At 42.7% G+C, this 27,758-nt stretch overlaps 1 protein-coding gene across 4 annotated transcripts in view; it reads right to left on the bottom strand.

Annotated features, from left to right (window-relative positions):
• The window catches only part of LOC109646353 (ephrin type-B receptor 1-B), a 149,698-nt gene that overhangs the window by 92,164 nt on the left and 29,776 nt on the right, over nucleotides 1–27,758 (bottom strand). For all 4 annotated transcript variants that reach the window (XM_069511283.1, XM_069511285.1, XM_069511284.1 and 1 more), the window contains exon 2: nucleotides 12,023–12,087. In XM_069511283.1, the coding sequence (XP_069367384.1) occupies nucleotides 12,023–12,087 (65 nt within the window). The remainder of the gene's footprint in view (nucleotides 1–12,022; nucleotides 12,088–27,758) is intronic.

The raw sequence follows: 27,758 nt of genomic DNA, 5'->3' as shown, positions 1-27,758 counted from the left end.
CTCCGCCCCTCGTCTAGCCAAATGACCACCATCTTTCAAGCCGGAGAGAGGCCCGAGGCGTCTCCGATAATGCCCATCTAAAATCTGTCCAGAAATTCATTGGCTCATACAATAATGAAGTGTGGTTTTTTTTTTATTATTTTCTCCTCGGTAGATTTTCTGTGTCACCATTGTGTCAAAAATGAAGAAAACTATTTCAGGTGCATCAGTTACTTAGCAGAAATCACATTTTGAGACACGATGTCCTTTTATCCTTTCACTAGCTTTGTAATCATCTGCAGTTGATGTCTGCGTGGTTGTGTGTGTGCGCACTCCGATAACATGTTGTTTATAATTTGATGGTTTACCGACCGCATATTGATTTGCTGGCTGTTGTTTCACTGCAGAAGTCCTCGAGGCTATGTGACACATTTCTGCTTCTGTGGGACCAAAACATTTTATTACACTGTTCCTCAGCATCTTTATCATTAGCCCTGCAGTACACATGATGCATGCATGTTAGCAGTACAGGTTCTTCAGTCAGCACTCAGTCTAGGCTTCCTATTCCTTTTCCTTTGCTCTCTTACAGACCTTTTAGAACATTTAAATCAAATCCATCCCCTGCACTCTGACATCTCTCTGACCTCGCCAGAGTGGAGAGAAAAGGGAAGGCATCATCACCTGTCACCTCACTGATAATGGAATTCCCTAGTCCTTGCATCCATTTTCTTTTCAAGGATTTGTGTATAAAGCAACACTGTTAGTCCTGCGCTGTTTATATTTAGTCCATGTATTATGGACCAGAGCGCATATATGCATTCCTGGCATGTATCATTCATATGAGCTGAAGGTGAACAAGGTGCGGGGGAGGGCGAGTGTGATTATCTTATGTTCCTAAGTGCTTTTTCCTCTTTTGTACTATGTGTCACCACATGTGTTTCCTGCTATAGATCTCACATACGTTCAAAAGATAAGATAATGCAGTTTATGTGGCAGTCAGTTAACAAAACACAGCAGCAATTTAAGGACTTTTCAGTCATCATCACCTTGGCTGCGTCTACCTATAAATGTATTAGTTTGTAGATGGGTGAGTGTCCAACAGTCTGACCTATCCAAAAATAAATTTCAAACTGCAAACTACCCAGACTATGGGTCTGTTTAATGCAGACCAAGACCAGCACAAAAGTTTTGTTCGTTGATCCAGATCATGATCCGAGGAACTGTTCACACCTGTTATTTTGGTTCGGACTAAACTAAAAAGTCTGCAGATTACGACCAAGCAAAGTAGTTGTGAAAACCCCACTGCACACATTCTTGCATCATTATTTATATTTTATTCATACAAATATCACTGAACACAAACATTCTTGTTGATGAGATACTAGACAAATATTTAGTGCCCCTTTACACAACACTTATTTTAATTCAGCCCCATGTACCTGTTGACTCCACTCTAAAAGCTTTGCTTTACCAATAATATAGGAGCCACTCTTCCCCTTCCCCTGATTATCAAGTGTGGCCATTGCGTGTGTCATTATGGCGGCTCTGTTTTATGGGAAGTAGCGAGGAGATGGAAAAGCTATGGATTCACAGCGCGCTTAATGTTTGTGTTAATGACCAGTCGCAGCTAACTGAGCTCGAAAAGAGAGGGTAGAGGAAACGAAAGAGACAGTTTGAAGGATGAAAGAAAAAAAACAGGAGAGGAATCAAGGAGACGGGGAGGCGGTAATAAATTCAGGCTGATGCACCCTTTCCCACATCCTCAGTTCACGGCCATCAGCCATCAATACAGTGCCCTCATAAAGGCCATTCATCACATTGATCTCCTGCCATTACCTTCAAAGGCTAAAATAACACAGAGCAGCTCAGATGGTCAGAGCCTCGCTCTGGAGGACGACAGTGTCTAACAGCGGAGCCAAGAGCAAGCCAGTCAGGGAGCTAAGGGGACTAACCTATCAGAAGATGGATGTATCACCTGTGGACATTAACAGGAGAAATGGACTGGACTAATGAGTCATTTGGAGCAGGCGCGGTGGGAACCGGACAAGAGCCACCATATGCACACTGCAGGTTTCCAGTCAGGCTTGATGCTGACATGACAAAACCAATGGAGAATAGGTCTGGTATCAAAATAGTACGAAAGGTCATATCGACCGTTGTCCACCAGAGGAACCCTCTTTTTTCAGGAAAGTTTTAAGAGGTCATGGGGTTTATAACTGTAGACTTACTTGTTTTGCCCCTGGGGTTTGTACATTCCAATGGCCGAGCACCTATCTCTTCTATCAGACTATGGTCAAACATGAGCCTCAAAACTGCTGCAAATTGTCCACAGCAGTAATGCACATAAAAATCAGCAGAGGCTGTCAGTTGAATTGATATTAGAAATAGAAATGAGAATTCCTTGAAATGCTTATCATCATTTAAACAAGGTTATTCAGTAGACTGTAGAGCTTTTGTAATGAGGAGTAAGATAGTGTACAAATGGTCCTCAAGAGAGCCAGTATGACAGGATTCGATTTGTTATTTTTTTTCTGTTCCAAAGACCATATATATATATATATATATATATATATATATATATATATATACAGTATATATATACATACTCTGTGTTGTCCAGAAAAGCTGTTGTGTCCTTATGGGCTCTGTGAGATGTAATTACTTGATTTTTTTTTTTTAGAAATACATAAAGACGTGTCTCGACTACTTTTGGCTCATCATTTAACCTTGGCCTGTTCACACAAGAAGGATACTTGAATAGAGAAGCATTTTTTGGGGTCCAATATCTGCTGACTAAACCTCGGTGGAGTCGATGCCATGGTCAAATCCATCAGCCCCACTTAATACAGCTACAGTACATGCTCAGACATACTGAGCACAGACGCATGACGAGCAACTCGGAGCATTTCAACATCTAAAGCTCCTCATCTTAGAAAGGTCTCAAGAAATAACATTGGAAATAACGAATGAGCACCTGATAAGTGTTTCCTGAAAAGCCATCAAAACTCCAACTGCTCAATCTGACATTGAGTTTTTACAGTGTGACCAAAGAGAAGAGATGTATTTAATAATAACAGGAATGGCCAAACTGTACTGCTCCACTGTCAGTGTTCCCCTTAAGTTTGCTCCTTTCTGTTCTTGAGCCCGTTTCATTGAAACACTCGACTTTGACTTTACCCTGTAACAAAGAACACTTAGTAGAAGTTGCTTCCTTTTTTATGTGTTTCCCCAAAAGATTCTGGGGCTATATTGTGTTTATACAGTATTTCCACTGATGGAATGGCGAAGGTGTTGTGTTTGCATTTGTAAACCCAAGAGGAATAGCTGGCATATTTGTGGGCACTTTTTACCTAAGAGCTGTCTTTTCATCTATCACTGCAGGACTGAAACATGTGGGTGGAGGCAAAGCAGGAGATTGCTTTTCATACTACAGGCTTGGGATGGGCATTTCAGTAATGATCCTATTTGTTATTCATGACAACACAACGTTGTACTGAGGCAGCGAAAGTGTACCTTCAATGAATCCAATTTTTAAAAACAATTATTGCATGAATAAGTTAGCATTTAATGAAGAAAAGGGAGAACAGAAGAAAAAGGAATGGCACGAGCACAGGTGAAATTTACATTGACAGATCTGTAAAGGCCAAGGTCTCAGAAGGACGGTGGATTATGGCTGGACATGAAAAGCTGAGATAGGGATAGAACTCTATATTCCCAAGCTGAAAAGTGCTCTTCTCATTTTGCAAAGCTCACTCCCGACTATCATCGCAAGCCAGAGAGCTTTTCTTTTCTGCCCAAAGGCTGTTTTAAATCCCACTGACTTAATGAGGATATTTGCCTTTCAACCTTTACAACTGTTCATGGAAGTCAACACAATGGATATGTTCATGTAAGGCAACAGTTGGTTTGATGACTGCAGCCACATTAACTAACATTCCCACACAGGCTTCCAGACACATGCTCATATAGTCTATTGCAAATTCACATATTATGAATGCTATGCCTCATCTCCCACCACACACACACACACACAAACACAATCAGACTGCAGCCTCTAAAATATGCGGTGGCATGATTGCTATTATCATTTCTGATCAGCTGTGTTATTGAATGAGGGCTGCTGTCAGGCCAGTTGCAATAAGAATGATTATTTTTCAGGGCATCTGAGGCCTAGTTCCGCCTGGCTGGATGTGATGGATGGGGAGGAAATGGTGATGTCTGAAACACTCCCAATGCCGCCAGATCCCAGCCACTCTATAATTACAGTCACACAGTTTGGCTGAGCCCAGATAGAACTCTGTCCGTCTGCGTCACTCAGTGAAGATCTGCTCCAAGGCCACGCCCACGCCCCAGTCAATGCATTTATTACACAGCGGTGTTAAACAAGTGAGTTCACAGATGATGCCATGTATTAACAAAACTCTCCAAGGCTTTAGTGGGGGGATTTGTTTTGTTACTGGTGGTATTCATTCCACACTTCTATTTATACAATGTGAGAAATACACTGTGTTGGCACATTATTTGCAATTTGGTCTCATTACTTGCTCCCAAGCGGCCTCCGTCTCAGATCCTGAATGTGATGCACATAATTGTGTTAAGTGAACAATCCACCCCGGCATTTTCCTCTCCCACTCCTCCATCTAACTTTTCTGATATTATATATTAACACTTACATTTTTAATTACATGCTGCATGGTTGCTGCTATAGTAAACAATGTAGGCGTTACCAAATTCAACTTCTACTGTTAAGGTCTCAGGCATCAGGTGGAACATGAGCGCAGTAAAGGTTTTGTGTCCCAGATAATAACATGTATAAAATAAAATCTAAATATTTTAATTACAGGCAATTTAGCCAACAACTACATTAAAAAAACATGCTAATAACTCCTTGTAGCACTAGAGAGTGGCGGGAGAGTAGCAGAGAAAATAATAATAATGAAGGGCTAAGAAATATTTGTTTAAATGTCTGTATTATAAGTGTTCATTTTTTAAAATATTTTCTTTCTACACAATTGCAATACTTTTATTTATTGAGGATTATTAACTTACATCAGTTTAAGTTGTACAGACGATTATTTATTTATTTCAAACCAAGCATCTGAAGATGCTTCCAGACATGACATCACAGTAGGTAAAAATGCAAATAGGTACTGGAGGCACATTTTTATTGCAGAGCTCAAAGTTGGTTAATAAATTGAGCATAATTCCCAAAAGAACAGTGGGTGGTGCAGCAGTGACAGCAAGTTTTTTGTTTGTGATATGAAAACAGAGACAAGTAAATAATACAGGCATCAATGTTCTCAATAAAAATGAATATGTATTGGATTACTTCTAAATATATTTGTATATTTACCAATGAAAAAATTATCACGATCTGTAATCCTCATATTCTAGGAATTAATTTTACTTTCTAAGTTTCATCGACGAGAACATTTTCAAGTGTAGCAGTGAATCTATAAATGCCAGTAGTCTCCAATTAATGCCAAAATAAAAGGAAATAGTTGGAAGGGAGAGAAGAACATGAAAAGCTTAAAAGTGGAAGATGAAGAAGAACGAGAGAGGGAGAGAGAAATCTGCAAAAGGAGGAAGACAGAACATAACGAGTGAGCGCTTAAATTATTTAGAGGGTATGAGAGGTATAAAAATGATGAACAGAAATGGGATGTGATAGGAAGGGGGTAAAGGGAGTGAGAGAAACTCAAAAAGGCAGTGAAAGCTGTCACCCTGCAGGCCCCCTGGCCCCCTATGGCCCAAGGCAAGGCCATTTAGGGACAAACTTACTAAGAGTGTGTCAAGAGGGGACAGGAGGATGGCAGGGTATCAAAGCTTCTGGATGTGAAGGGCCCCCCTGTCTGTCGCAGTGTATGTGTGCACATGTGTGAGTGTGTGTGTGTTTGAAAGTATAAAAACTCTGCAAACCATGACACATGACAGCCCCATCCTCCAGACTCAGAGTCAGTGAGAGGGATGCAGAGGGTGATGTGGGGTTGCTGGCAAAGACCAAGCGAAAAGAAAAAGAGTTCTGAGCTCTTGGGACGGATAAGCGGGAGTAAAGAAAAGCAGGAAAAAAAGACAGCGAGAAGGTCAGTGTGGGTAAAAAAGATGGAGGGCAAGAACAGGGGGATTTACTGCTGTTTCTGGCAGCTCTGTATAGGACTGCTGAAAGAGCAGGTAGTGCAGATACTGACTGGGATAGACACACACTAACTCCCACACACAGAAGTCAGACAGCCTCCAGCCACTCCTTCCACTCTTCCAAATCCATAACAAATTAAAGATAGACTCGTTTTTTTCGATATATTTTTCTCCCTAGCTTTCTTATTTTGTTCTTTTATTTATTCTGTGAGGAAAAAAGATGTCCATAGTTCCTAATACATCCAAGAGAATTCTTACATGTGAAATATCAGGGGGGGAATCCACAGGAAGGAAATCAATTATTGAAGTAGCCACGTTTTATTTCAAAAGGGAAAATAGAAAGCGGAGAAAAGGTAAAAAAAAAAAAAAAAAAGGGAATAGTCTGAGGAAGTGGCACACAGTTTCAAACCAGCCTGATTTAGCTTGTGACCTCATCCTTTCATTGTTGCACAAACACTAAAATATTCTGCTCCGTCTGTAACTACACTACAAGTAGCTGCTGCTTTTTCGGCCACGTCTCCCTGAACTTACGAAGGTAAAATGAATGTTACCTTTCAAAGAAGAAATGTGTGGAGCTAAAATACGATATGGAAGCGGTTCAACATCAACAAAGAAATCAGTCTAACAAAATAACTTTGACACACAAACACAGAGTAACACACGGTAACTCAAACAGAAAGCCAGTTTTGATCTAAGTGATTCCTTGTCTCACCATCCTGGTCGTCATGCTGAGCAGCGATTTCTGAGCTCAAAGCGAATTCAGCTGTGTGGATACACAACTAAATCACACTCGGTAACCAGGGAGGTAAAATAAAACAGGTCTCCCACTGACAAGACAACGTCTGATGTGCATGTATGTGCATGTATTTGCACAAATGTGTTTGTTTAAATACATGTATATTTATAGAAACAGATATTAATACATGGACTTGCAGTTTTTATAGGGAGTGTTATGTGTGAATGTGAAACAATTTCCCACCATTTTTGTATGTGTGTGTGTGTTTGCGTGCATGTATAGAGGCACTCTTCTCACCTGGCTGTTGAAGCGCAGCCAGCATGACTCACTGTCTGCTTTTTTTTTTTCTCTCTTCTTTCCATTTCGACTGAGGCTCTGCAGGTTCAGAGTTCACCTCCATCCATCTCTCTCTCTTCGTCACTCCTCACTCTGCCTGGTCTTTTTTTCCTCTCCGTCTCCCTCTGCCTCTTGTTATTTACATTCAATCAACCCCCTTTCTCCTATCTAGCTTTTGCTCTTTCTCATCTTCCTCAATATACCATTTCCTCCTGTGCTCCCCTGCCCACGCTGAATCGCTGCATGCCGCTCTGTCTGTAGGGTATGAATAATTGAGACGTATTGAGTGTGGTCAGCATATGGTGAGATGGCCGTTGTGGATCTATCTGCTGCTCTTTAGGAAACGCTGAGTGTATCCTGACACCTGTCCAGTCCTGTCCCACAGGAGCTTTGCACAGCGGGAGGGGGAAGCGAGGCAGGGGCGCTGCCCAAAACGTCTCCCCTCTAACTGCACCTGCAGTTGCACACGCTCACATATAACGCAGGTGTAGATATGCAACAGTACGCTCTCAGGAATTTATGCCTGCGCACACACAAGTCAACACGCGGAAATACAAACGAGTGTAAATACAAACACACGTCAGGGTGCCATCCGTTCTGTCTCCATCCCGTCTTGTGCACCTGCAAACCAAAGAGATTTATCGCAAGTCTGCTCTTTATCTTTCTGCTTCTTATCCTCCACACCCATCTCTCTCTCTCTCTCTCTCTTTCACTTGGCCCACTCTTGATCCCTCCCTGTCCCTAGACTGCCCCTTTTTCCTCGCTTGACAGCACCCACAGCCTCTGTCAGCACAGCCGCCGCCACCCAGCTGACCCCGTAAGCCCCCCCCCCCCCCCACCCCCTCGGGCACCCCTCCCCCAAAGGCTCTCACCTTAAAGCCTGAACTGTGTCTGTGACCTCCGGGGGTCACATGAGTTAACCCAAGCTCTCCTCCACACGCACATCCACAGCTCAATGTTTCTGGGTTACACAGCTTTTTTTTTTGCCCCATTCACACTCAATTGATCTCTTACCCTTTCTCACTCCAGTTTCTCCTAATCCCTCCCCCCTTCTTGATACTACCCCCTCATTTTTTTCCTTCTGGTTCCCCTTGTACCTAAATTATTCAAGAACAATTAAAACGAAGAAACTCATGTTCCTTTTCTCTAATGGCTCAGAATTCCTTCCACTACAAACCTTTGTCAGTCCTGAAATTAAAGCCAACCTTCAAAATTGTTTTAATGTTTAGATTGTGATTAAGTTATTTACAGAGGTATTTCTATTATTTTGTCCTAAATAATCAAAATCTATTTATTGTGCGTACCTCCACTTATTTCACACACGACATTGATTTCTGCTCCTTAAACATGTTTTCCGACAAAACTGTAAAGTGCTCTATTTCTGAATGTTACAATGATGAGTGTTGCAGATCCGACAAACAACGGACAGAGGTGAAAACATAACCTCCTCGGCTGAGGTAATAAACACAAACATCTCTGCATAATGTTATACAGTTCAACAGCTGCACATATTTTATCTTCCAAAATGATCATTCAGCTGAGTCAACACCTCTCCTAAAACACTTTCAATAAAACTTGTAGATTATAACCTTCATGAAGTTAGAGGATTTACTGCAAGGATACTGCATTAGACTTCATTAATTTTAGAGAGGTGTATCTGATAAACTGCCAACTGAGTGTATAGAGGGGCATTCGGGCCAAACACTGATTCCTCCTGCATGTAGAATAGCACAACATAGGCTTCACAGTAGCTATAAGCATTTTAATTTAGTGTTTGTATCCAGCCAATTCTATTTCATGACCCTTTCCTCACCTCGTAAAAATCTTCCCTCCACAAACATCACCTTTCTTACTGTTTCTTAGTGTCTATGTTTACATGATGCAAGTGGGGAATCAAGATCTTTTTCTAGTTTTTCTTCATTTGAATCTTTTTAAGTTAATTGAAATCTTATTTAAAGTCGAACCCTGGATTTAATTGATTTGATACACGGACGAGCAGATCTTACTCCATTGTACTTCATTAATGCCACTGTGTGAATTTGCAATTTATGTTTATTTTTATTTTCTACATACATGTTGCCATGAAATAGCTTTTCCGCCAGTATAGAGGTGTTGACTGATTTCCTTTGACCTGGCAAAGATAAAGTGGTTGCATGAGTGTGTGGGTGTGTGGGGGGATGGGGGATAGAGAATGAGAGAGAAAAGAAAACAAGGGGACTGACTTAAAGAGATGGAGGTGAGGCAGAATCAGAGGAAAGTGAAGATGTTTGTGTTTAAAGTCCACAGAGACAAAGAAGGAATATAAAGAAAAAAACTTGTACATGTTTTCCGTACACATCTGTTTGCCCTCTGAGCTCTCAGTCTCTCTGGCAGATGCTGACACTGAGCGTGCATTTGCATAGCACCGCATTATACATTCATGTGGGCTAACCCTGATGTGTCCTCATGTTTACACCACTGGAACTAATGACACTGCTACTGCAATCCTTCAAAATTAACCCTTCAGGTCAGCCAAATACAAACACACTCACACACAGAATCCACTTCTTATGAACTCTTGAAGGAGTTACTGAAGGACATTAATGAGGTGTAACTCTGGGACAACGCTGGCGTGTGTGTTCCTCCCCTCGTGTTTTGTGTGTTCAATTCACACTTACCTCTTTTCACTCCTTTCAGGCTGCACTCATAGTTATGGATTATTTTAAATTTCAACTTCAGCTCTTGTAACCGAGTGTTCATTTATGTAAGACATGGAAATACTCAGCTCATGTCTGAGTGTATTGAGTATTTATTAAATCCTTGGTTTCCAAATCAGCTGCATTACACACAAACAAAGTGATGCACCTGCAGCCGTCAGAGATGAGTGTTGTACAGGTTTGATATAATTCAATATTTAGCTCCACACAAGAGAAATCCATTTAAAAAAACTGCTGGATTGAGTGTGTATAGGCGATAACGTGCAGGTGGGAGAGTGTGTGCGAGTGCGAAATCCAACAAAATCATGCTGCATCTCTGACACTCCAGCAGCAAGGTCAAGACAGCTGCGTAGCAGGGTAAGTTCCACCAGTGAGTGGTATGAGTGTATTCTTCCTACAGCGGGTCTCCCCCGGCATGAACTGTTACAACAGGAGCGGCTTAAAAAACGATGCTCAACACAGACGAGAGGCTCTGTGTGCCTGGAGGCTTGCTGAACTCAACAAGCTTGGATGGAAATAGCACAGTCGATGTCTCTACTCAGTAGGTCTTACTGGATGTTTCCGTTTGACAGAGAGAAACAAAACAAAATCTCCAGAATAGAAAAAAAACAACTAAAAAAGTAGTGAAGTAAAATGTGTTTGCTTTTCTTTTCTGTCAAACTGATCATTACAAGGCAAATATACAATGAATTAGCAATAAGGTAACAAGGCATCCTCACAATTAGTTAAAATGAAAATATATAAATATGCAAGATATATATTTTTTTTCCTATTGCTCATTTTGGCTGCAACATAATAAGTCAGTGTTTTTTTCAGTGAAGACAGACTTTATGCAAAGATTGTATCTAATTATATTAGATGCACTTCAGTCATCATCGTAGAAAACGTAGTTTTGTTTGCTAAAAAGTAAAAATACACAAACACACAATGCTATACACACATTGGCGTGTATAGAATAGAACAATCTTCAAATCCGCATGAGTTCCCACATTTTTTTTGACTGATTTGAATGTGTTCAAGAGGTCTGGAATATCATAGTTATTATCTATCTATTTACATAATATACAGTTTCTCCAACTATGGAACAATTATTTTGTGATTTTCAGGGTTTTGTAGTGCAAATAAGATTGGGACATTTTCCAGGTATTTTTACCAGAGCGTTGGCTGGTACAGTTTCAGAAAATGTCCGGAGCATCTGACTGTGACATTTTTATTGGACCTGGACTTTAGTGCATATCTAAAAGCAGCGTGCATGTGTGAACTCTATGGGAGTTTGTTTTGTTCTCAGTTCCAGAATTGTTACTCCATTGTAAACACTCCAGGTTCTGAGTTTTTTCAGTCGATACTCCTTCAAATAAAGTGAGCTGCCACATTCTCCAATGTTTGAATAGAGCTAACGCTCTGTTCAAGGGCAGTAAAAGCTCCCTTTACACACGTGTGTAAAATGCCTCATAAAGACCTAAAGACCCAGAAAATACAGGAAACAGTCATCGTCTCTTCAGCCAGATCCAGGTTATCAGTGTTGGACTATGGAGCTTTCTATTGAATTATTGAATTACAGCACTGAGAACAAGGTCTTAAAAGTCTCTTTAGGACCATTAACGTAATTGGGCAATCATACCTCTGATACTGTGGGGAAAAAGGAAAAAAATATGATGATGACTTGGCACTTTGTTCCATTTCCACTGCTTTCATGTGCATGTAGCTAACGAAAAGTTGAAAATACTTCTCTTGAAATGAAGAAGCCTTGAGCGTTTCCACCCTCTTAGCTCCTCCTCCCCTGTTTCATCCTAATACATCCACTCACCTGCATAAATGTGTCATTACAGTATTATTATGGTTATGGTATCCCCTAGCCCACATTTTCAGGGACTTAGGTACAGTGTTCTGGGGCTTACATGAACCCATTATGTCATTAAGTCATTATGTACTGGGACAGAGAGAAAATAATACTCATAATAGGAGCTACATTGGGCAGTACTTTATTCTATATACTCCCAAACCTTCCTTCCTGTCTATTTATCTGTGCGACTGTCTTTGCCAGCACCATATTTCATGTTACATGTTACACACCAGAGAGAGTTTTAAGACAAACTTGTGAATCAGTTTTTCAGCTGATTGCGTTGCCATGCCGACTTACCCCAGAATTAGGATACGCTGTCCAGCCCAGTTCAGCTGTGGCCACCCGAGTGTCCATCACGGTCTCTGCAGCAAAGAGAAAAGGAAAAGAGATAGAGAAAAGGGAAGACAGTGGTTAGCCACAGAAAAAAAGCTATTTTGAGTATCACTCCACAGAGCTGAAATGCATTCAAGCCCCAGTGATCACTTGACACTATCACCGATGAGCAGAAAAGAGATGAACCCTTCACAGCGTTTCATCCGTCTCCGCTCGACTTCTGTTAAGACAAGAGACGTGGAAACAAAGCCTCGGCATTGGAAGGAATGTACGAGTGCTTCTGTTAGATGCTGTGTCCTCTCCATGTGAGCGTGGAACTACAGTATGTGCATCCTGCCTTTTCATCGTGTGCGTGCATGACATGAAAAACATTGAGCGAGTTTGCATGTGGTTGTGTGTGAGCACTGAACTGTGTCACATTGTTTACCCAAAAGAAAGTGGCTGTAGAAATGCAGCAGGAAGCCTCCAAGTGCAGTTGTTTACTACAAAGGGACCTTCCCTTCAAACTACTATCATAGAGGTTATCTGTACTTATTGTCTCTGTTCATCTCAACCTACATTTATAAAAAGACATACAGTCTCTAAGTGTAAGTAAGAAGGGCAAACTTGTCTGCATTCATTGTTTATAAAAAGCTGTTTTCAGACATAAACTCCTGAAAACGTTCAGATGGTGAAGAGGTTCTGAAGAGGTCAGGCATGTTCACAACAACAGGAAGATCTCGATCAGATGAGGGTTGGTGTCTGGGCAGAGAAAGCAGGAGGCAGGACAGTCTCTTTCTCTTTCCATGTTTAGCATCTTAGTCACTGTCCTCTATTTACATGAGACGTCTTTCTGAGATATTTCTGAGATACTTTTTTTTTTTCTTCTTAGTTTTGGGTCCATTGCATGTTAGAAACCTCATTGAGGTGCCCACTCTCTTGCTGAATCCTCCGCATAATATCCCACTGTATTCTTACATGGGCTCATTTGTACATTCTCTGAAAGTTTTTACTTGGGTGCTGGCAGGAAAAACTCCGGAGAATGACAGAGCCTCTGATTTGGATATTTCCATTCTCACATATAGTTCAATGCATGACTGAAAGTAACTATGTGATACATAGGTTATAAACAAAAATGAGACAAGAAAGGGAATTCTACCATTGGGTGGACAAGATTAGAATTCATCTACCTCACACGGACTTCTATTAAACTCACTGTCATGTCTGGCACCATGTGAAATATAAGAACATAAAGATTACCCATTCTATCTTGCTCGCTCTCTCCTCTTACTAATCCTCAGTGACACACTGTAGACAAATAGGTCTGGCAGCTCACCCAAGAAGTTTGTCATCCCTGTTTTGATTAATATCTGCCTGGTTGGCACTTTGAAATCTGGAAACTTGATAAAGCTCCAGGAAAGACGAGAGAAGTATGGCAGTTATCACCAACCACTGCTCTCTCCTGCTTCTCCCTCCCTCTCACAGGGAGATTTATAGAGTGATGAAGTGGGTGACATGTTGGCCTTAGCAGTGTAATGATAGATTCATAATTTCACTTGTAACAGACAGTTTATTCTCTGGCCCAAACCTTCGATCTTACCGTGAGAGAACTGGGACATATTTCGTTTTCTGATGCCGCCCTGACACAACCTGTGCTCGGTTGTGTTTAATGTGGCCAGACTAGATAAAAAGCTGGGAGACATGATGAGTGGATGGTGTGTCTGGGTGATGATGTGTAGCAGATAAGAAAAGGTGCATGGGGAATTATCAGAGGAACTGCAGCTGCTGTGTCTACGGCTTGGACAGTATCCACTATCAAAGCAAACTGTTGGCAAGCAACACCCTCATGTGTTGTTGATGTGGGAGAAATCTCACTCTGATGAAGTGCAAAGACGCAACACTGCCTTCATTGAAGAAAAGGAGTCCTCAGCATCCGTCTTTTACCTGCTCCACACAGTTAGTACACACATGCAGCTTTCTGTTATTTGGAGTCTCTCTGACCCCACAGTGATTTAGAAATCATATAAACTGATGAAGCACTGAAAGCCCGTCATCTGCAGGTCAACTGGTGTTGGTCAAATTAAGTGGCATTCCATGGAAGATGCGGACGTCACCTTGGAAAGTAAAAACTGTGATTTATACATCATGTCTTCCCTCCTGCATGCTCTACCTGGGCGGTACCCCTCATCTGAGTGTTTCAGACGTTTTCCTGTTGCAGTTAACACTGTTGGAGACAATCACCTGCTGCATTCTTCACATGTGAAAGGCCACCCATTTATCCAGACATTTTTCAGAGCACATGTCTGAAAACAGCTATTATATTATATACACGCACACATGTTAAGACAAACACATGCACATTCTCTTCCACCACCACCAGGCAGCTCAAAGAGCAACTTTCTGTGTACACCTACAATGACAGCCTTGTTCACACTCGGCTTCCATCAGAGTATTTCAATTTCCCTAAGATCAGCCGTGCCTTGTCTCGTTTCCAGCCAGCCAGCTCGAGCCCGCCTGCCTCCCTGCCTGTGCGACTTGCTGTCAGCTGGGGAGATAGGAGCATGAAACAGCCCTTAGCGCCAGCCAGCGTCGTGGGGACTGCCAACCCTTTCTCAGGGGAAATCACAAAAGCTTTAGTCAAATCACACAGGCACTTGGTGGGCCATTTTCCATTTCCTTCTAAAAAAGGAGAGGAGACGGGGGGAGGAGGCGCAAGACGGTGAAAGTAGGAGGTAAAAAAAAGGTCAAAGGCCCATGGGAGGGTTTGGTGAGCTGTGTCATGTGACCTAATGGCTACCATTAGCAAAATACTAGAGTAGCAGATGAGTAAATGGAGAGTGGTAAGTGGTTTTTAGGAAATAGGGCGGGGCTCACACAGCCTTAATGCCACGGCTCAAACACCTGTCCACCATCACGGGCTCTTGGAAATTGTCCCTTGTGTGTGTGTGTGTGTGTGTGTGTGTGTGTGTGTGTGTGTGTGTTTTAAATGGTACTGGAACTATTCATCCATTTCCATAAACGGATTTGAAGAGTTTCATTTCAATAGAAGCTACCCACATTAATTAGAAAAGCCAACTCTTTCAAAATTACAAGAGCCATATTTTGTATTTCTGCTGGGAGTCATCCTGTGACCTAAGCTTACAAAACAATTTGTTTTCAAGGGATTTTTCATCTTCCTTTTCTTTTCAAATGGCTGCTCATCCATTTTATATAAGAATACATTTAATTAATGCTAACTTAATGTGTATGAATTCTGATATCAGATATTTCTCTCGGATTGACGGATTCATATAAACAATAATTTCCTTGGACCAAAAAAGATGCTTGAAACGTAAGTTTTAATTTGTCGGTGCTAAGACACTTATTTCCTCTGATTAGTCTGTGGGTTCCAGTAGTTTAATGGAGGTTCACTCCTCAGCTCAGATCATAAAACCCACATAAAAACAATTAGTCCTCCTTCTCCCCAGCCCCCTGATTTTATAGCTGTTATATGTGGACACATACCCTGTTAGCCTCTCTCTGTTTTTTTACCAAGTCATTTGGAAGACAAAGGTAAGACAGCAGCTAGCTGTAGTCCCTTGTGATTGGGGGGGGGGGGCTGAGTGTTTTCTTCTGCATTCATATTCCGCTATGTCAGCTCCACCTGCAAGCTCCAGTAAATTAAACACACTGTCAGGTTCACAAACAGTTCAGTCTGTGGGAAAGTTATTAACACAGAGAGCTTAATGTTGACTATGTAACCATGGCTCATACATCTTTTGGAAAACAATAGCTTGTAGCTGTCGGGCTAGCCCGCCTTAAATGGATTCAAAGAGCCGCAAAAGGCCGGAGGATGTATCATGACTACATCACACAATATTTGTTAATGTAAATCATACAGAGGATGAGGGTTAGGTCATTGTTAATGGCTCCACTTGAGGTGATACACAACCATGGTACTAGTCAAAACCGGGAAGTCGTGAGCCAAGCAGAGGCCCAGCTGAGGGACTACGGCTTCCAATCCCAGAAAGCACAGAGCCTTCTCATTAGCAGCAAATGATAGATCAATACCAAATGCTAGGCTGTTTCCACAGATAGAGAGCGGGGGAGGGAGAGAAATGAAGGAGCGAGAGAGACTGCATTAAACATTGATGGGGCCCTGCGTTACAGATCGATAAGGCAGGGCCCTCTTCACACAATTACACGTCAGCAAGCAGTTGCATGATACATCAAATGCACACGCATGATCACGTATTGCGAGCACCAAAGAATTTCTTTAAAAAGAGAGTTCAGAGAAGAAATGGATTACCTATTGTATCCACCTTCTTTGAGCCTTTACGTATGACTTTAATTCTGCAGTTTGAAAGTCAGAGTGGCAACATGACTGTGAAATTGACCCCCTTTGTGGCCATGTCTGTATGATTGTATGGCTGCTGGTCGATAGAACATGTGCTGAAGCACCTCTCTGAAGCTCCCCGGCTCCTCAGTCAATACGGCTGACAATTCTCCGCATATTCTTCCCTCCCCATCCCACAACACATCTTTCCAATTTAACCCTCCCTCGTCTATATGCCCTCCTGTTCAAGGATGCTCGTGCACTTTGTAATTCAATGAGACAATCATGTCCAGATGCTGAATGCTGGGCTGAGAGGGTCTCCATCTTTGTGATTGTGGCAACACAAGGAAACAAGATCTGAGGGCATTGAAACGCCATTATTTAAGAGGGGTTTATCTTTTCTCAGGAATGAAATCAAGATGGGAGGTCGAAGAGAGAGAGAGATTGAAGGAAAAGATGGAGAGGAAGAGAGAGAGAGAGAGAGAAGGAGACGAAAAAACCAAGAGGAGAAATCAGCGGGATTGAAATGAGCACTTAACAGTGATGAAGCCCCATGGTAGCCCGCTGAGCCTGGCATCTTAAAACAGGGCTGAAAACAAAGTAACAAACAAACAAGAGTGAAAGCTGCTGTGCTTCCCAAACTAATCAGCTGTCCACTTGGGGGATTTATTAATAAAAAAGGAAAATTTTTGACAGATTATTTTCTGAATAAATTGTGCAGAAGTTTCTCAATCAGGTAGAGGCAGTTCACTCACCGCACCCTGGGAAATCACAAACAAAAAGCTTGTTTATTGGACTGGAAGGTTGGAGCGACACAAGTCCAGCATGGTCGAGAGCACTGAGTTGATCTGAAAACTGTGACGTGTGTTTATGGCACACGACTGCTTCATGGTTAAGAAGAAACGTAGTGAGGCAAGATCTTTGATTGAGTCACCGTGTTCAACACAGAAGACAATCCTCGTGAACACAGATGTGAGATTTATCTAATATGTGCCACATTAAAGCTGTGTCACTCATACTGAAGCGTTTCTTGCTTTAAATAGAAGATACAGAAGACTCAAAGGAAAAACATCAAAAGAAATATGTCGCTGCTATGTTCCCCCGAAGACAGGAATGACAATGTAGCTGATTTGAAAATTGAACAGAAAATAATCTGCTGTCCTCTGAGACATGCGTGTGGAGTGATGGGACACAAAGAGTCCCAGATCGCCAGGCTTGAATTCCCTGAATCTGGCTGAGAGAAAATAACAATTTTCGGCATGAAAGACTAGCAGTTCAGAATCAGGAACAAAAAGAGAAAGATGAAGCTTATTTTGCTCTCAACAAAACACCCACGAACACATGGCTTTGCAATGGAAATAGCCATTTGCGTGTTTACTGTTTTTATTTATCTTGAGAAAAATGTGCAATATCCTTTTTTTTCTTTCTTTGTATTGTATTTGTCTGCGATGGGAATGGATTTGATCGGCATTCAGTCATGTAATGTGTTTGAAATGTGGCATCTTGGTAATTGCACTCATTTCGCATTATTTTTATTTTGGCAGTCTATATGCGCATAAATACCCTGGAACATTTACATACTTTTATCTTCTTACATCTTTGGATCAATGTGCAACATTGATTTTTTTTCTTTGTGTCATATTTGTCTGCAATGTGAATGATTCAATCTGCATTAAGTCCCAGGTCAAGTGACTCGGCAGTAGTGGGTATTTATTGGCTCCGGCTCTGATCAGTGGTGATAAAAATGTGACAGCTAATTTGGCACACAGCGAGGCATCTATTTTTGGCATGTCTGTGACATCATTCATAAAGCATCAGTCGAATACAAACAGAAAAACCTCCACTGGCAATGGGACTAAGGTCAATAGCACTTTTTTAAGTGGGTTTACCCTGCGTATACCTGCTAATTCTGAGGTAAAAGTGTTATAAGAGAGATGAGAAGAGGTGCAGAGGAATGGAGATGCAGGAGCCAAAGTGAGATTAGCTACAGATGTTAAAAAGAATGCCTCACAAGAGAGGGAAATTAATATACATGCAGTATCTGCAGAACCTGATGAAATCATCCTATCATCACTGCAAGGTGACATTCTCTTGGCCTCACACATCTGCATCAAACTTAAGATTCAACCTTGCCGCACTTGGTTTGCAGCCACACTCACTTTCCCCAAAATTACAGGTTTGCAATCCAGTTGTTGTGGAGGGAAACCAGGGAAACATAGCCGGCCCTGCTGAGGCTCACCCACACTCTACTGACAACACACTCATACATCTAATCATATCCTAGTGGTCAGTCGCTCAAAAAGCAACAAGCGTAACGCAGAAACAGCACATTTATACCCCCCCCCCCCCCACACACACACACACTTCACACCTCTCCATCTATCCTTCTCCCTCTTTTTCTTTTGCTCTCTCTCGTTCTTCCTCTCTCTATCCTTCCTTCCCCTGGTCAGGGGGGAGAGGTTGGGCACATCATTTGCATTCATTAACATTACATTAGCAGACAGAGTGATCTTTAGAAACCAGGCTGCCGGAGAGTGTCATCTTTAATTCATCATAACCCCACCACCCTACCACCCTCGCTCTCTCTTTACCTTCACCTCCTTCTCCACCTTCCTTCCTCTCCCACTCATCGGTCTCTCCTCACTCTCATCCCCCTTCTCCCCCGACTCCCAGCGAATCCTTTCTCCACCTTTTCTCTGCGTGTATCCTCGCTCTCCATTTACCACTGTCTTTCATCTGTCCTCACTTTACGACATCTCTTTTTTTATCATCTCACTTCCATCTCTTCCGATTATTTTTCTTTCCCTCCAATTAATGACAGGGGGCACCTCTAATTCTAACTATTACCAGAGACAGATGGGAAGAATCTAACCAAGAATTAGTCCCATCCACTTTCAGTCTAAACAAATACAATTATAAACAACAAATTATAGACAAAATAATCTAGTGGAACACAGTGTTCACCACTCTGACAAAGTATACGCCATTTCACATGCTTATTTTTTGTATCTATACTTCTGACACATACAGAGCAGAAACACGATCTCCCTCCATGTAGATTTTTTGGAACACGATTCTGGAAGTGATGACATAACTTTGGGATTTTCTGCAGTTACTGCTTTTAATGGATTCTAGCAGGGACCAATCAGAAGCCATAATTTCTTTGGCTGTCCCTCTCTCCCCTGTGGTCAGGATAAAGCTCATCACCATCCTTTAGAAAATACACAGCACGGCATGGTGTACTCATATATAGACATGAATTATGATATTTACAGTCACTGAAGTGCAGCTCCTGACCACATATGCGCCAGCTGTTCAAGAATTTTACCCCACTTTTACTTTCAGCACACAGATCTACGTATCTTGTAGATGTGTTTTGTTTGTTAAAAATCTCCTTTTAGTGGGAAAGGTTCGTAATGAAGAAAAATGTGTATTTTCCTGTGTCTATGTTGCATTACTATGCAATGTAAATGCTTACATAGATACATTACAGACTGCAGAACACGTAGGGCAGAGAAAATCAATTCTAGACCATGTTGTGCCGCACAGTAATGAGCCCAGGATATACCAAGGTTTGCTGTAGCAGCAGTGACCAAGCAATAATCCAGATGGAAGCAGCGCTAGCCTGCCACAACCATCACAATACTCATTACTGCTGATATTACCTCAGCTGGCCTGTCTGCTTTTAAGAAACCTGGCAATTTGCTGCAGTAAAATGAGGTAATTACACCTCTTATCAGACTCCTCAACTCAGAAAACAGAATTTAGAGAAAGAGGCAGAGAGAGGGAGACTACTCCCCAATGGCTGTGGTACGACCATTCGGACACACCCACCCACTGTCACTAATTCTCTTTGCAACTCCTGTTCCTACCTGTCCTCTCCTTTCATTCCAATAAAAACATTCAAAGCAGAAATACGATCACTTTAATGACACAACTTAAGAATCCCTCTATCAATGCCCCTCAGGAAAAGTAAGGAGAAGCAGACTTAAACCATGAGCGCCAGAGGAATATCACTTTACAGCACGATAACTGTGCCAAGAAACGCTCTCCTGCTTCTTATATGAAGAATAGGAAAATGACGTGTTGAGTACCAAACTATGTTTATGTTGGAGGAGAAGCACGGAGAAAATGCCAGAGTAATTTAACCTTTTTCCCATAAGGCCAGTGGCTTCACAATGAAAGTCTATCCACTATAGCTTTGACATTTCTAAACTTTACACATGCAAGTTGGAAGTTACTCCGGACTTGCCTTATCATCACTTCTACCAACTAAAGACACAAGTAGACTCATGGAGAGGAACCGTGTCCGGGTCACACTGGGATTGTGTGACATTTAGAAATATAAACTACAGCTAATGGGCTAAGGATTGTCATTAGCAAGGTCATGTATGTGTGGTGTGTGTGGGAGCATTTGCTTCCTGCTGGAGCGTGAGGAGGGAAAGAATCACAAATTTAAGAGGGAAAAAAAGAATGAATCAATACAGTTAATGTCAAATATGTGCACAGTGTCTCTGATGGCATCTCCGTGCGACTCGCCTGATTGCATTTTATAGCAACTGGGGGTTAGGAGGGCAACGAAACAGCTAGAACTCACTGTCCTCTTCTGTCTCGCACTTGAACTGAGATAACCATCCCCGTAATATGTGAGGCCTGTGTGGAAGGCAGAGCGAGGGATAGAGAGATAAAGAAATGGAGAAAGTAGAGAAAAAGATAGGCTGCAGTTCATGTGAAGGGAGAGAGATACTAAATTCGATATCGGAGGAGTAATCGGGAAGACACTGCGATCAAGAGGGCATCATGTGGCAGCGCCCTGTGTTATCTAATCCAGAAATGAATCTAACCTTAGCAGAACACAGGAGTTACATCATTTCTTGGAAACCACCTGATCCCCGTTTCTGTCCTGCCCCCCGAACGTGCAGAGACACACACTGCTCTTTTGAGGCAATTGCAATATTCATGAACACTAAAACATACAACTGTCTCACAGACGTGGACCTCACCTCACAGCGGGAAATGGAAGTGCATGAAGAAAGCCATATGTACATGCAAAGGAAGACACGATACAATATATGCATGCTCACAACACTCATTCAACACGGCAGAGCCCAGCTGCTCCTCCTATCAAAAAGCACGCACATATAAACTCGATAAGCTCTACGGGCTGGACAGAAGCGTCGGAAGCCAAGGATGAGAAATATCCACACAAAAGTTGATGCTTCCCACATTTTGATTACCTTCCTTACCTTTCGGGCACAGGTCTGGTCTGAATAAGGCCCCATTACCTGGGAGGTCATTGAAATAGGTGTGTGGACATTTCTTGTTCCTGACTCACAACATTGCGTGGCAAAAGTGGCAAACCTCTCCTTAGAAGAAGAATGAAGAAAATGAATACAGCTTGCACTCTAATCCCCAAAAGAATAATGTAATACCCCACCTGTGTCACTGGTAGTTTTTCCCCGAGAATAAGGCAATGTACCACTGAAAAGTAATAAAGAAGACCGTGTTCAAGGGGGAGAGGCGAACACCAGCCAGCTATATCCAATCTCATTAAACGCTGTTGTTAACCATGTTTGGATGCACCACAAAATTGACTCGTGCCTGCTGAATAATTCCCCACATTGGCGGAGAGGAAGAAAGACACGAGAGTGCGGCAGAGAGTCAGAGGGAGAGATAGAGCCTTGAGGTGTTCTCCCTCTGTCTCATCTGCGGCAGTTAAAGGACGACCTTCAACCACCTTGAACCCATTGGAGCTGAATTTCAATAAAAGTCAAATTATCACCTGCGCCCATGGGGCTTGGGAGAGGCACTAAGTCTGGATTGACTGTGCATGTAAGACGATTTAACAGTCATATGGAGGTGTGATTGAGTCAATCATATGACGCGCTTCAAGGGAGTCTGAGCAGTGAGCGGCGGTTACTTTGCCCTATTGGGAGAGGGCGCCACTGGGATGGATCACTGATTGTTTTGCGTGAGTGTAAATGTGTGTGTGTGTTTGCCAAGTGCTTGCATGTGCATGCGAAAGCACATATGCCGACATGTGGGTGGGAAAGTGTTATTCAATTTAGCTGTGTTCTCCCTTGACCGACGCGAGTGAGATCCAGGTAATTGATGCCTCAGTTCGGTATTCCCCTGCTGTGTGCTCCTCACCACAGGGACGGTGCTGGCTAAGCCGGTGTGAATGAGAGGAAACGCTCGGTGTGATCTCACTCCCTTAACCGTGAGTGAGGTATCCCTCGGGGATCTCGTTAGTGCAGCTCCAAAAGATGCAAACACACTCAGCTTTGCTATCACACATACAAATGCGGCAAACACGTTCCCAAGAGTATGGCTAAACCATTGGCAATGGCAATTGTAGACATGCTCAGGTGGAGATTGCCTCTTATTTTGCCCTTTCTACCTTCCTATCTATGTGAAGACAGAATCCATTGGCCTCTCCACTGGCTCCAAGCAAACACAATGCTTTCCATTAAAGGCAAACACTAAATCCAACCTCTTGCAGCATATGCTCATATGCCTGGGGAAGTCTATATAGTTTTGAAGATGGGCTTTGTTTTTCCTCAAGGGTTTTTCTGAAGTGTGCATTCAGCAGTAGGGGAATAAGAGATAGAAAATAGTCCGAGGGCTAAAAGAAAAACTTTCAGCAGAGGATTCTGACCTCAACACTACGCTGACAGAGGCCGGTGAGTCTCCCCAATGAGAATCTGTAACAAGGAAGAAGGAGAGAGAGAGAGAGGAACAGAGAGATAATTTTTACCTCCCGGGAGTAAGAGTGAAATAGACCTTTGTGAGCATCTTTGGCTGGAGGACCCTCATCATGAAGTGGGAAACAGTTTACTCTTTTCAGTACTTTTTTACAGTTAGAGGAAGGGAAAACATAAAAAGAGGAAAAGGCCAATTTGTTTAGCTCCCAGGAGAAATTTGATGTTCCTCCATTTGATGCTGTAGTTTTTATTTCCACCATCAACCTGCCCACTCTTTTCTTTTGTTTCCCATTTCTCAATTAGTTATTTGTTTGCTTCCTGCACCCCTCTCTCACTCTCTCCTCCACTCTTCTCTCTCTCCGAGCCTCTCTGAATGTGACGCTGCAGCTCAGTGAGACACAGAACTCCTCTGGGACGACAAATGTCATTTCACAGACATTACAATGTCTGTTTTGCCACAGGGAGGCTGCGGGTAATGTTGATCTCGTGCCACTCGCCCACACAGATACACGCTTAAATACATACACGCATTATATCTGACCTCATCTGATTTGGCTTAAGGGATGCGCGGCTGCTTGAGCTCTGGCCCAGAACAGAATGCAGCCCCAAATGTCACAGCTGTCCAGTGACACTGGTGGTGAGCGCAAACATCAGCCACTCCCCTGGCTCTCACTCCTCTCTAAACAGTAGCTGCGTGACATCTTTTAACGGCAACGTCCACCGACACCACAAACATTTATCTTTCTTTAAATTGATCCTGTCATTTTGGATCTTTCGATGGCTAGAAGACACAACATGGGCGGATCAGAGTACGAGCCTCTACATTCACTGAGACAGCCTTTGGTTACCCTCTCTGTTGAAGATCTGCCTGCCAGTGAAATGAAAAGAGTTCCCAGGCAACGCTTTTTCTCTGCAGCCCCGCCAAATGAGGCTGTTTGATGGTGTGATGCGAGCAGCGCTCCAGGAGTCAAAGTGCGACACGCCGCTTGCTGCACTACAACAGTAGAGCTAAAGAGCCCGAGACGCCTTGTTAAGTATGTAGTGCCACCCACCCACTTCAAGCTGCTCTTTTTACTTCGCACGTAAGATGCAGCGGCAGCAAATACTCGCTCGCTGCTCACTTTGCACACTCAAAAATACGCACACATTCACATTGCCCATGCATTTAAGTACAGGACACACAAGCAGCTTAGGTGTAAAAGCTGCTCCGTGCTGTTCAATTATTTGTGTGCCACCGGTTAAGAATGCAGGTGTCTGTCCAGTGTGAGAGTGCAGACGTGCATCTGCTGGTCGTGTAAATAACTCTGATGCAACACGAGTGGTTTGCAGGTGTTTGGAGAGCACAGCAACCCTTCAGGACCTACTATATTTTAGATGAAATGGCAGCAGTGTTTGTGTTGGAGGGAGTAAGTGCACCTTTGGGTGAGTTGTGTGTGTGTGTGTTGGAGAAAGTGAGTATAATACTTAGCATTTGTTGGACGCTGCTCAGAGGGCATGGGCTGGATTTGCAGTACTTCTGTGCACCGAAATCTTTGAGAGAATTATAGTTATATGATAAAAAAGACAGGTACAGTGTCAAGCTGGTGCAAGCATCCATCCATCCTGTGGTTTTTTCTCCCTCTAGCCTCACTTTGAGTCCTCGTTTGAATTAGGAACTGGAGAAAAAAAGTATCTGAATGCACAAGCAGCAATGTATTGATCCAGAGAGGCAATGATGACTGCAGGTGTTCCAGTCATCTCTGCCATCGACCTGCATTGTGTTGGAGGAGCTGTACGTCAGAGACAGGCCAATAGAGAAAGAGCCCTGGGAGGTTTCATTACAAATGTTAAGTAGAGCAGAAAAGGCTCTGTGTAATTCCCGAGAATATTAACACTCAGCCCGTGGGACTCAACGATTCTGTGGTGCGAGATCTGAGCAAAGCGTTCCACTTCAATCAGAGACAAACACAGAAAAGGGGACATACATTCCTTGATTTCTCATCTCTTACGCACACACACACACACGCATTACATAAATTCAACCATCATTATGATGACGATGACAATAACTCAAGCCTATAACAGGGCTATGCTAATGTAAATTTTCTTCATATTGAGTGACGTAAAAGAACAACATTAATCTAGTTTCTAAAAAAGACACGCGCACTGAATTCAATTTTAAATTCAAACACAACATCACAGATGCATAAATAAATAAATAATGAAAATAATCTTTATTTTTTACTAGCTCAGAGTAACAGTTCTAATGCATCAGAACAATATCAGACTGCAATAGATGTTGTTTGGAGGGAAACTCACCAGACACATCTACAGAGCTGATGGAAAAACAAAACGAACCATTGGTCACAAGCTCAGAGCAGTGTAGAGATAAGATACAACACAAAGCACTGTATGACGGTGGTGAAAATTTCACACGCTATTATGAAAGGCAATTTTCCAAATGTTTGCCAGTGTACACAGTAGATTTTATAAAATGCTTTTACTCAGGCTTAAGTGCAAGCTGAGCAAATTTGACTACCACTTCATGATGTGTTGGTTATCCACGGTTGTGCAGTTATTAATGTAGCTGGGTGTTGGAATGACTCCCAGGGAGTTTTCACACACTGTACTACTCCTCTTCCCCCTCCTCTCCTCCCTCTCCAGGGGTGCTGTTAGCCTGTGTGTCCCCCGACAGCTCGCTCCACATAATGAAGCTGACAGACCAAAACAAACACAGGTTCAGAACAGAGGCAAAAAAAAAACACGGCAACTAGAGCAAGAGGAGCAAGGCAGGCAACTCGCTGTAGCTGTTTTTAGAAATGCACCGAAGTCCGGATAATCTCCAGCAAATCTCCAGAGTTTCTCCTGCCAGCCCCATACTAAAAACTCTCGATGTACAAATGAGCCCAAGCGGGTGCATTGGTGGTGTTTGTAACATGCAAAGGATGCAAAACTGAAAAAACGGGATTAGTACATTATGTCCTGCGTCCTCTGTGCTGTGCCACCCCTCACCTCAACGGTTTTCTGATATATTTTTCAGTTGTGATCATAGAATCTCCAACTGCCTTCTTAATATGTGAGAGGCAAACTCCGGATTAAGTCCAGACCCCATTGTCCAGGCATTTTCCGGAGTTCATGTCTGATAACGGCCAGCTACTGCTGTGGCTGCTTGTTGAGTAGCTTGAAGTCATAACACTTTATATTTATTCTTTGCTCTTTTGTATCCACATCCTGTTTTTTAATCTCCTCCTTGCTTTCTTTCTGCTCCACGCAGAAGCAGGTGGTCATGGCCTCTGTAAAGCCGTAGGGTGATAATTGATGGCAGGATAATGCACTGTGCTATCTCCTCTTTCTTCATTCCTCCTTTCCTTCTTGCTGTCCCTTGCTTCCGTGCACCCCCTCCCTCTCTCTATCTCACTCTCTCCCCAGGTGTGCTGGTGGCTGGGGCTAAATGATGAACAGAGCCACAGTGTCTGCTGTCTCTAATGGGGACATTATGCAGGAGGATGGGAGAAGTGCTCACATGGTCTCGTAAATCACACACTCCTGTAGAGACTCACTGCAAGGCCTCGCTGCTCCACTAACCCTGCAATAGATACTAACTTATAAATGGGGGAAAATACTAGCACACACTTTTACACACACACACACACACATATAGACATATGCAAACACAGATTAAACATTTGCATATAAAGACACACGATTACAGATACACTCACACAAATGTACATGTGCACAGTCCATTTAACTGACCCCCAGCGCGTAGTCAACATTTGCCGTGTACCCACCGGGACACAATTCACTTACATCTGTCCAGTGACGGCACCTCTGCCAACAGGACAGTGTGCTACACCAGCGCTTGTGTCAATATGATTGAAGTTTGACAGAGCAGTTAAAGCATTATTAGTGCTCCCTGTCACAGCCCAGCACACACAGAGGCCCGCCAGTGGCACAGGTGAGGTAAACACAGCCCCCATTTAGCATATTACCCATCAGTCAACACGGCAGGCGAAGGAGATAAAGAAATGCACACCCACTGCGAGTGGGAAAACAAGCACTCCAGTCTGCTTCTTCTCAAAAGGAGGCCTCTATGAAGGTATTTTGGCAGGTGTGTGCTCAAGCAACCCACACACACACAGACAGTCATACCCGCGCAGAAGAATAACACGCAGAGAGCCGCGCTTCTCTGCACACACACACAGGTTGATGACAGAGGAGGCATTATCCGAAGTGAAATATCTCCAGGAGATGCGTCACGTAGTTAATTGACTGTGATGAGCCGGTGCCAGCATGCCTTGATGCTTCCTTTTTTTCTTCTCTTTTTTATCCCTCAATTTCCACTTTATCTGCACAAAGATAATACGGAGAAATCCACGAAATTGGGCATTTCTCTCTGTGTGATTTATAAGCCACAAATCCTCAAAAATATACCCGACTGCTGATGCATGGCTTATTGCTATTACAAATATGCTAATCTGGAAAATCCGACTTGAGGAATTTGATTTATAATCTGTTGCTTTCACTTCACAATAACACAGTCCATTTGACACCTGCAATCCTGGAAGCGGAAGAGAATGTCAACTTTCGCTGCCAAGACCATTTAGGGTAAAAAAAATAACGGCTCCAGTTAGAGGAGAAGTAATAACTGATGACAGTGAGCACACTCTTAACAATGGTGCAGCTTTAACTGTGAACTTGTTGCTAAAAGGCAGGGGGCCAT

The sequence above is a fragment of the Paralichthys olivaceus genome, chromosome 16, assembly GCF_024713975.1.
Source record: "Paralichthys olivaceus isolate ysfri-2021 chromosome 16, ASM2471397v2, whole genome shotgun sequence".
Classification (NCBI taxonomy): domain Eukaryota; kingdom Metazoa; phylum Chordata; class Actinopteri; order Pleuronectiformes; family Paralichthyidae; genus Paralichthys; species Paralichthys olivaceus.
The sequence above is the reverse complement of the archived record's forward strand: the minus strand, read 5'-3'. Positions and strand labels throughout refer to the sequence as shown.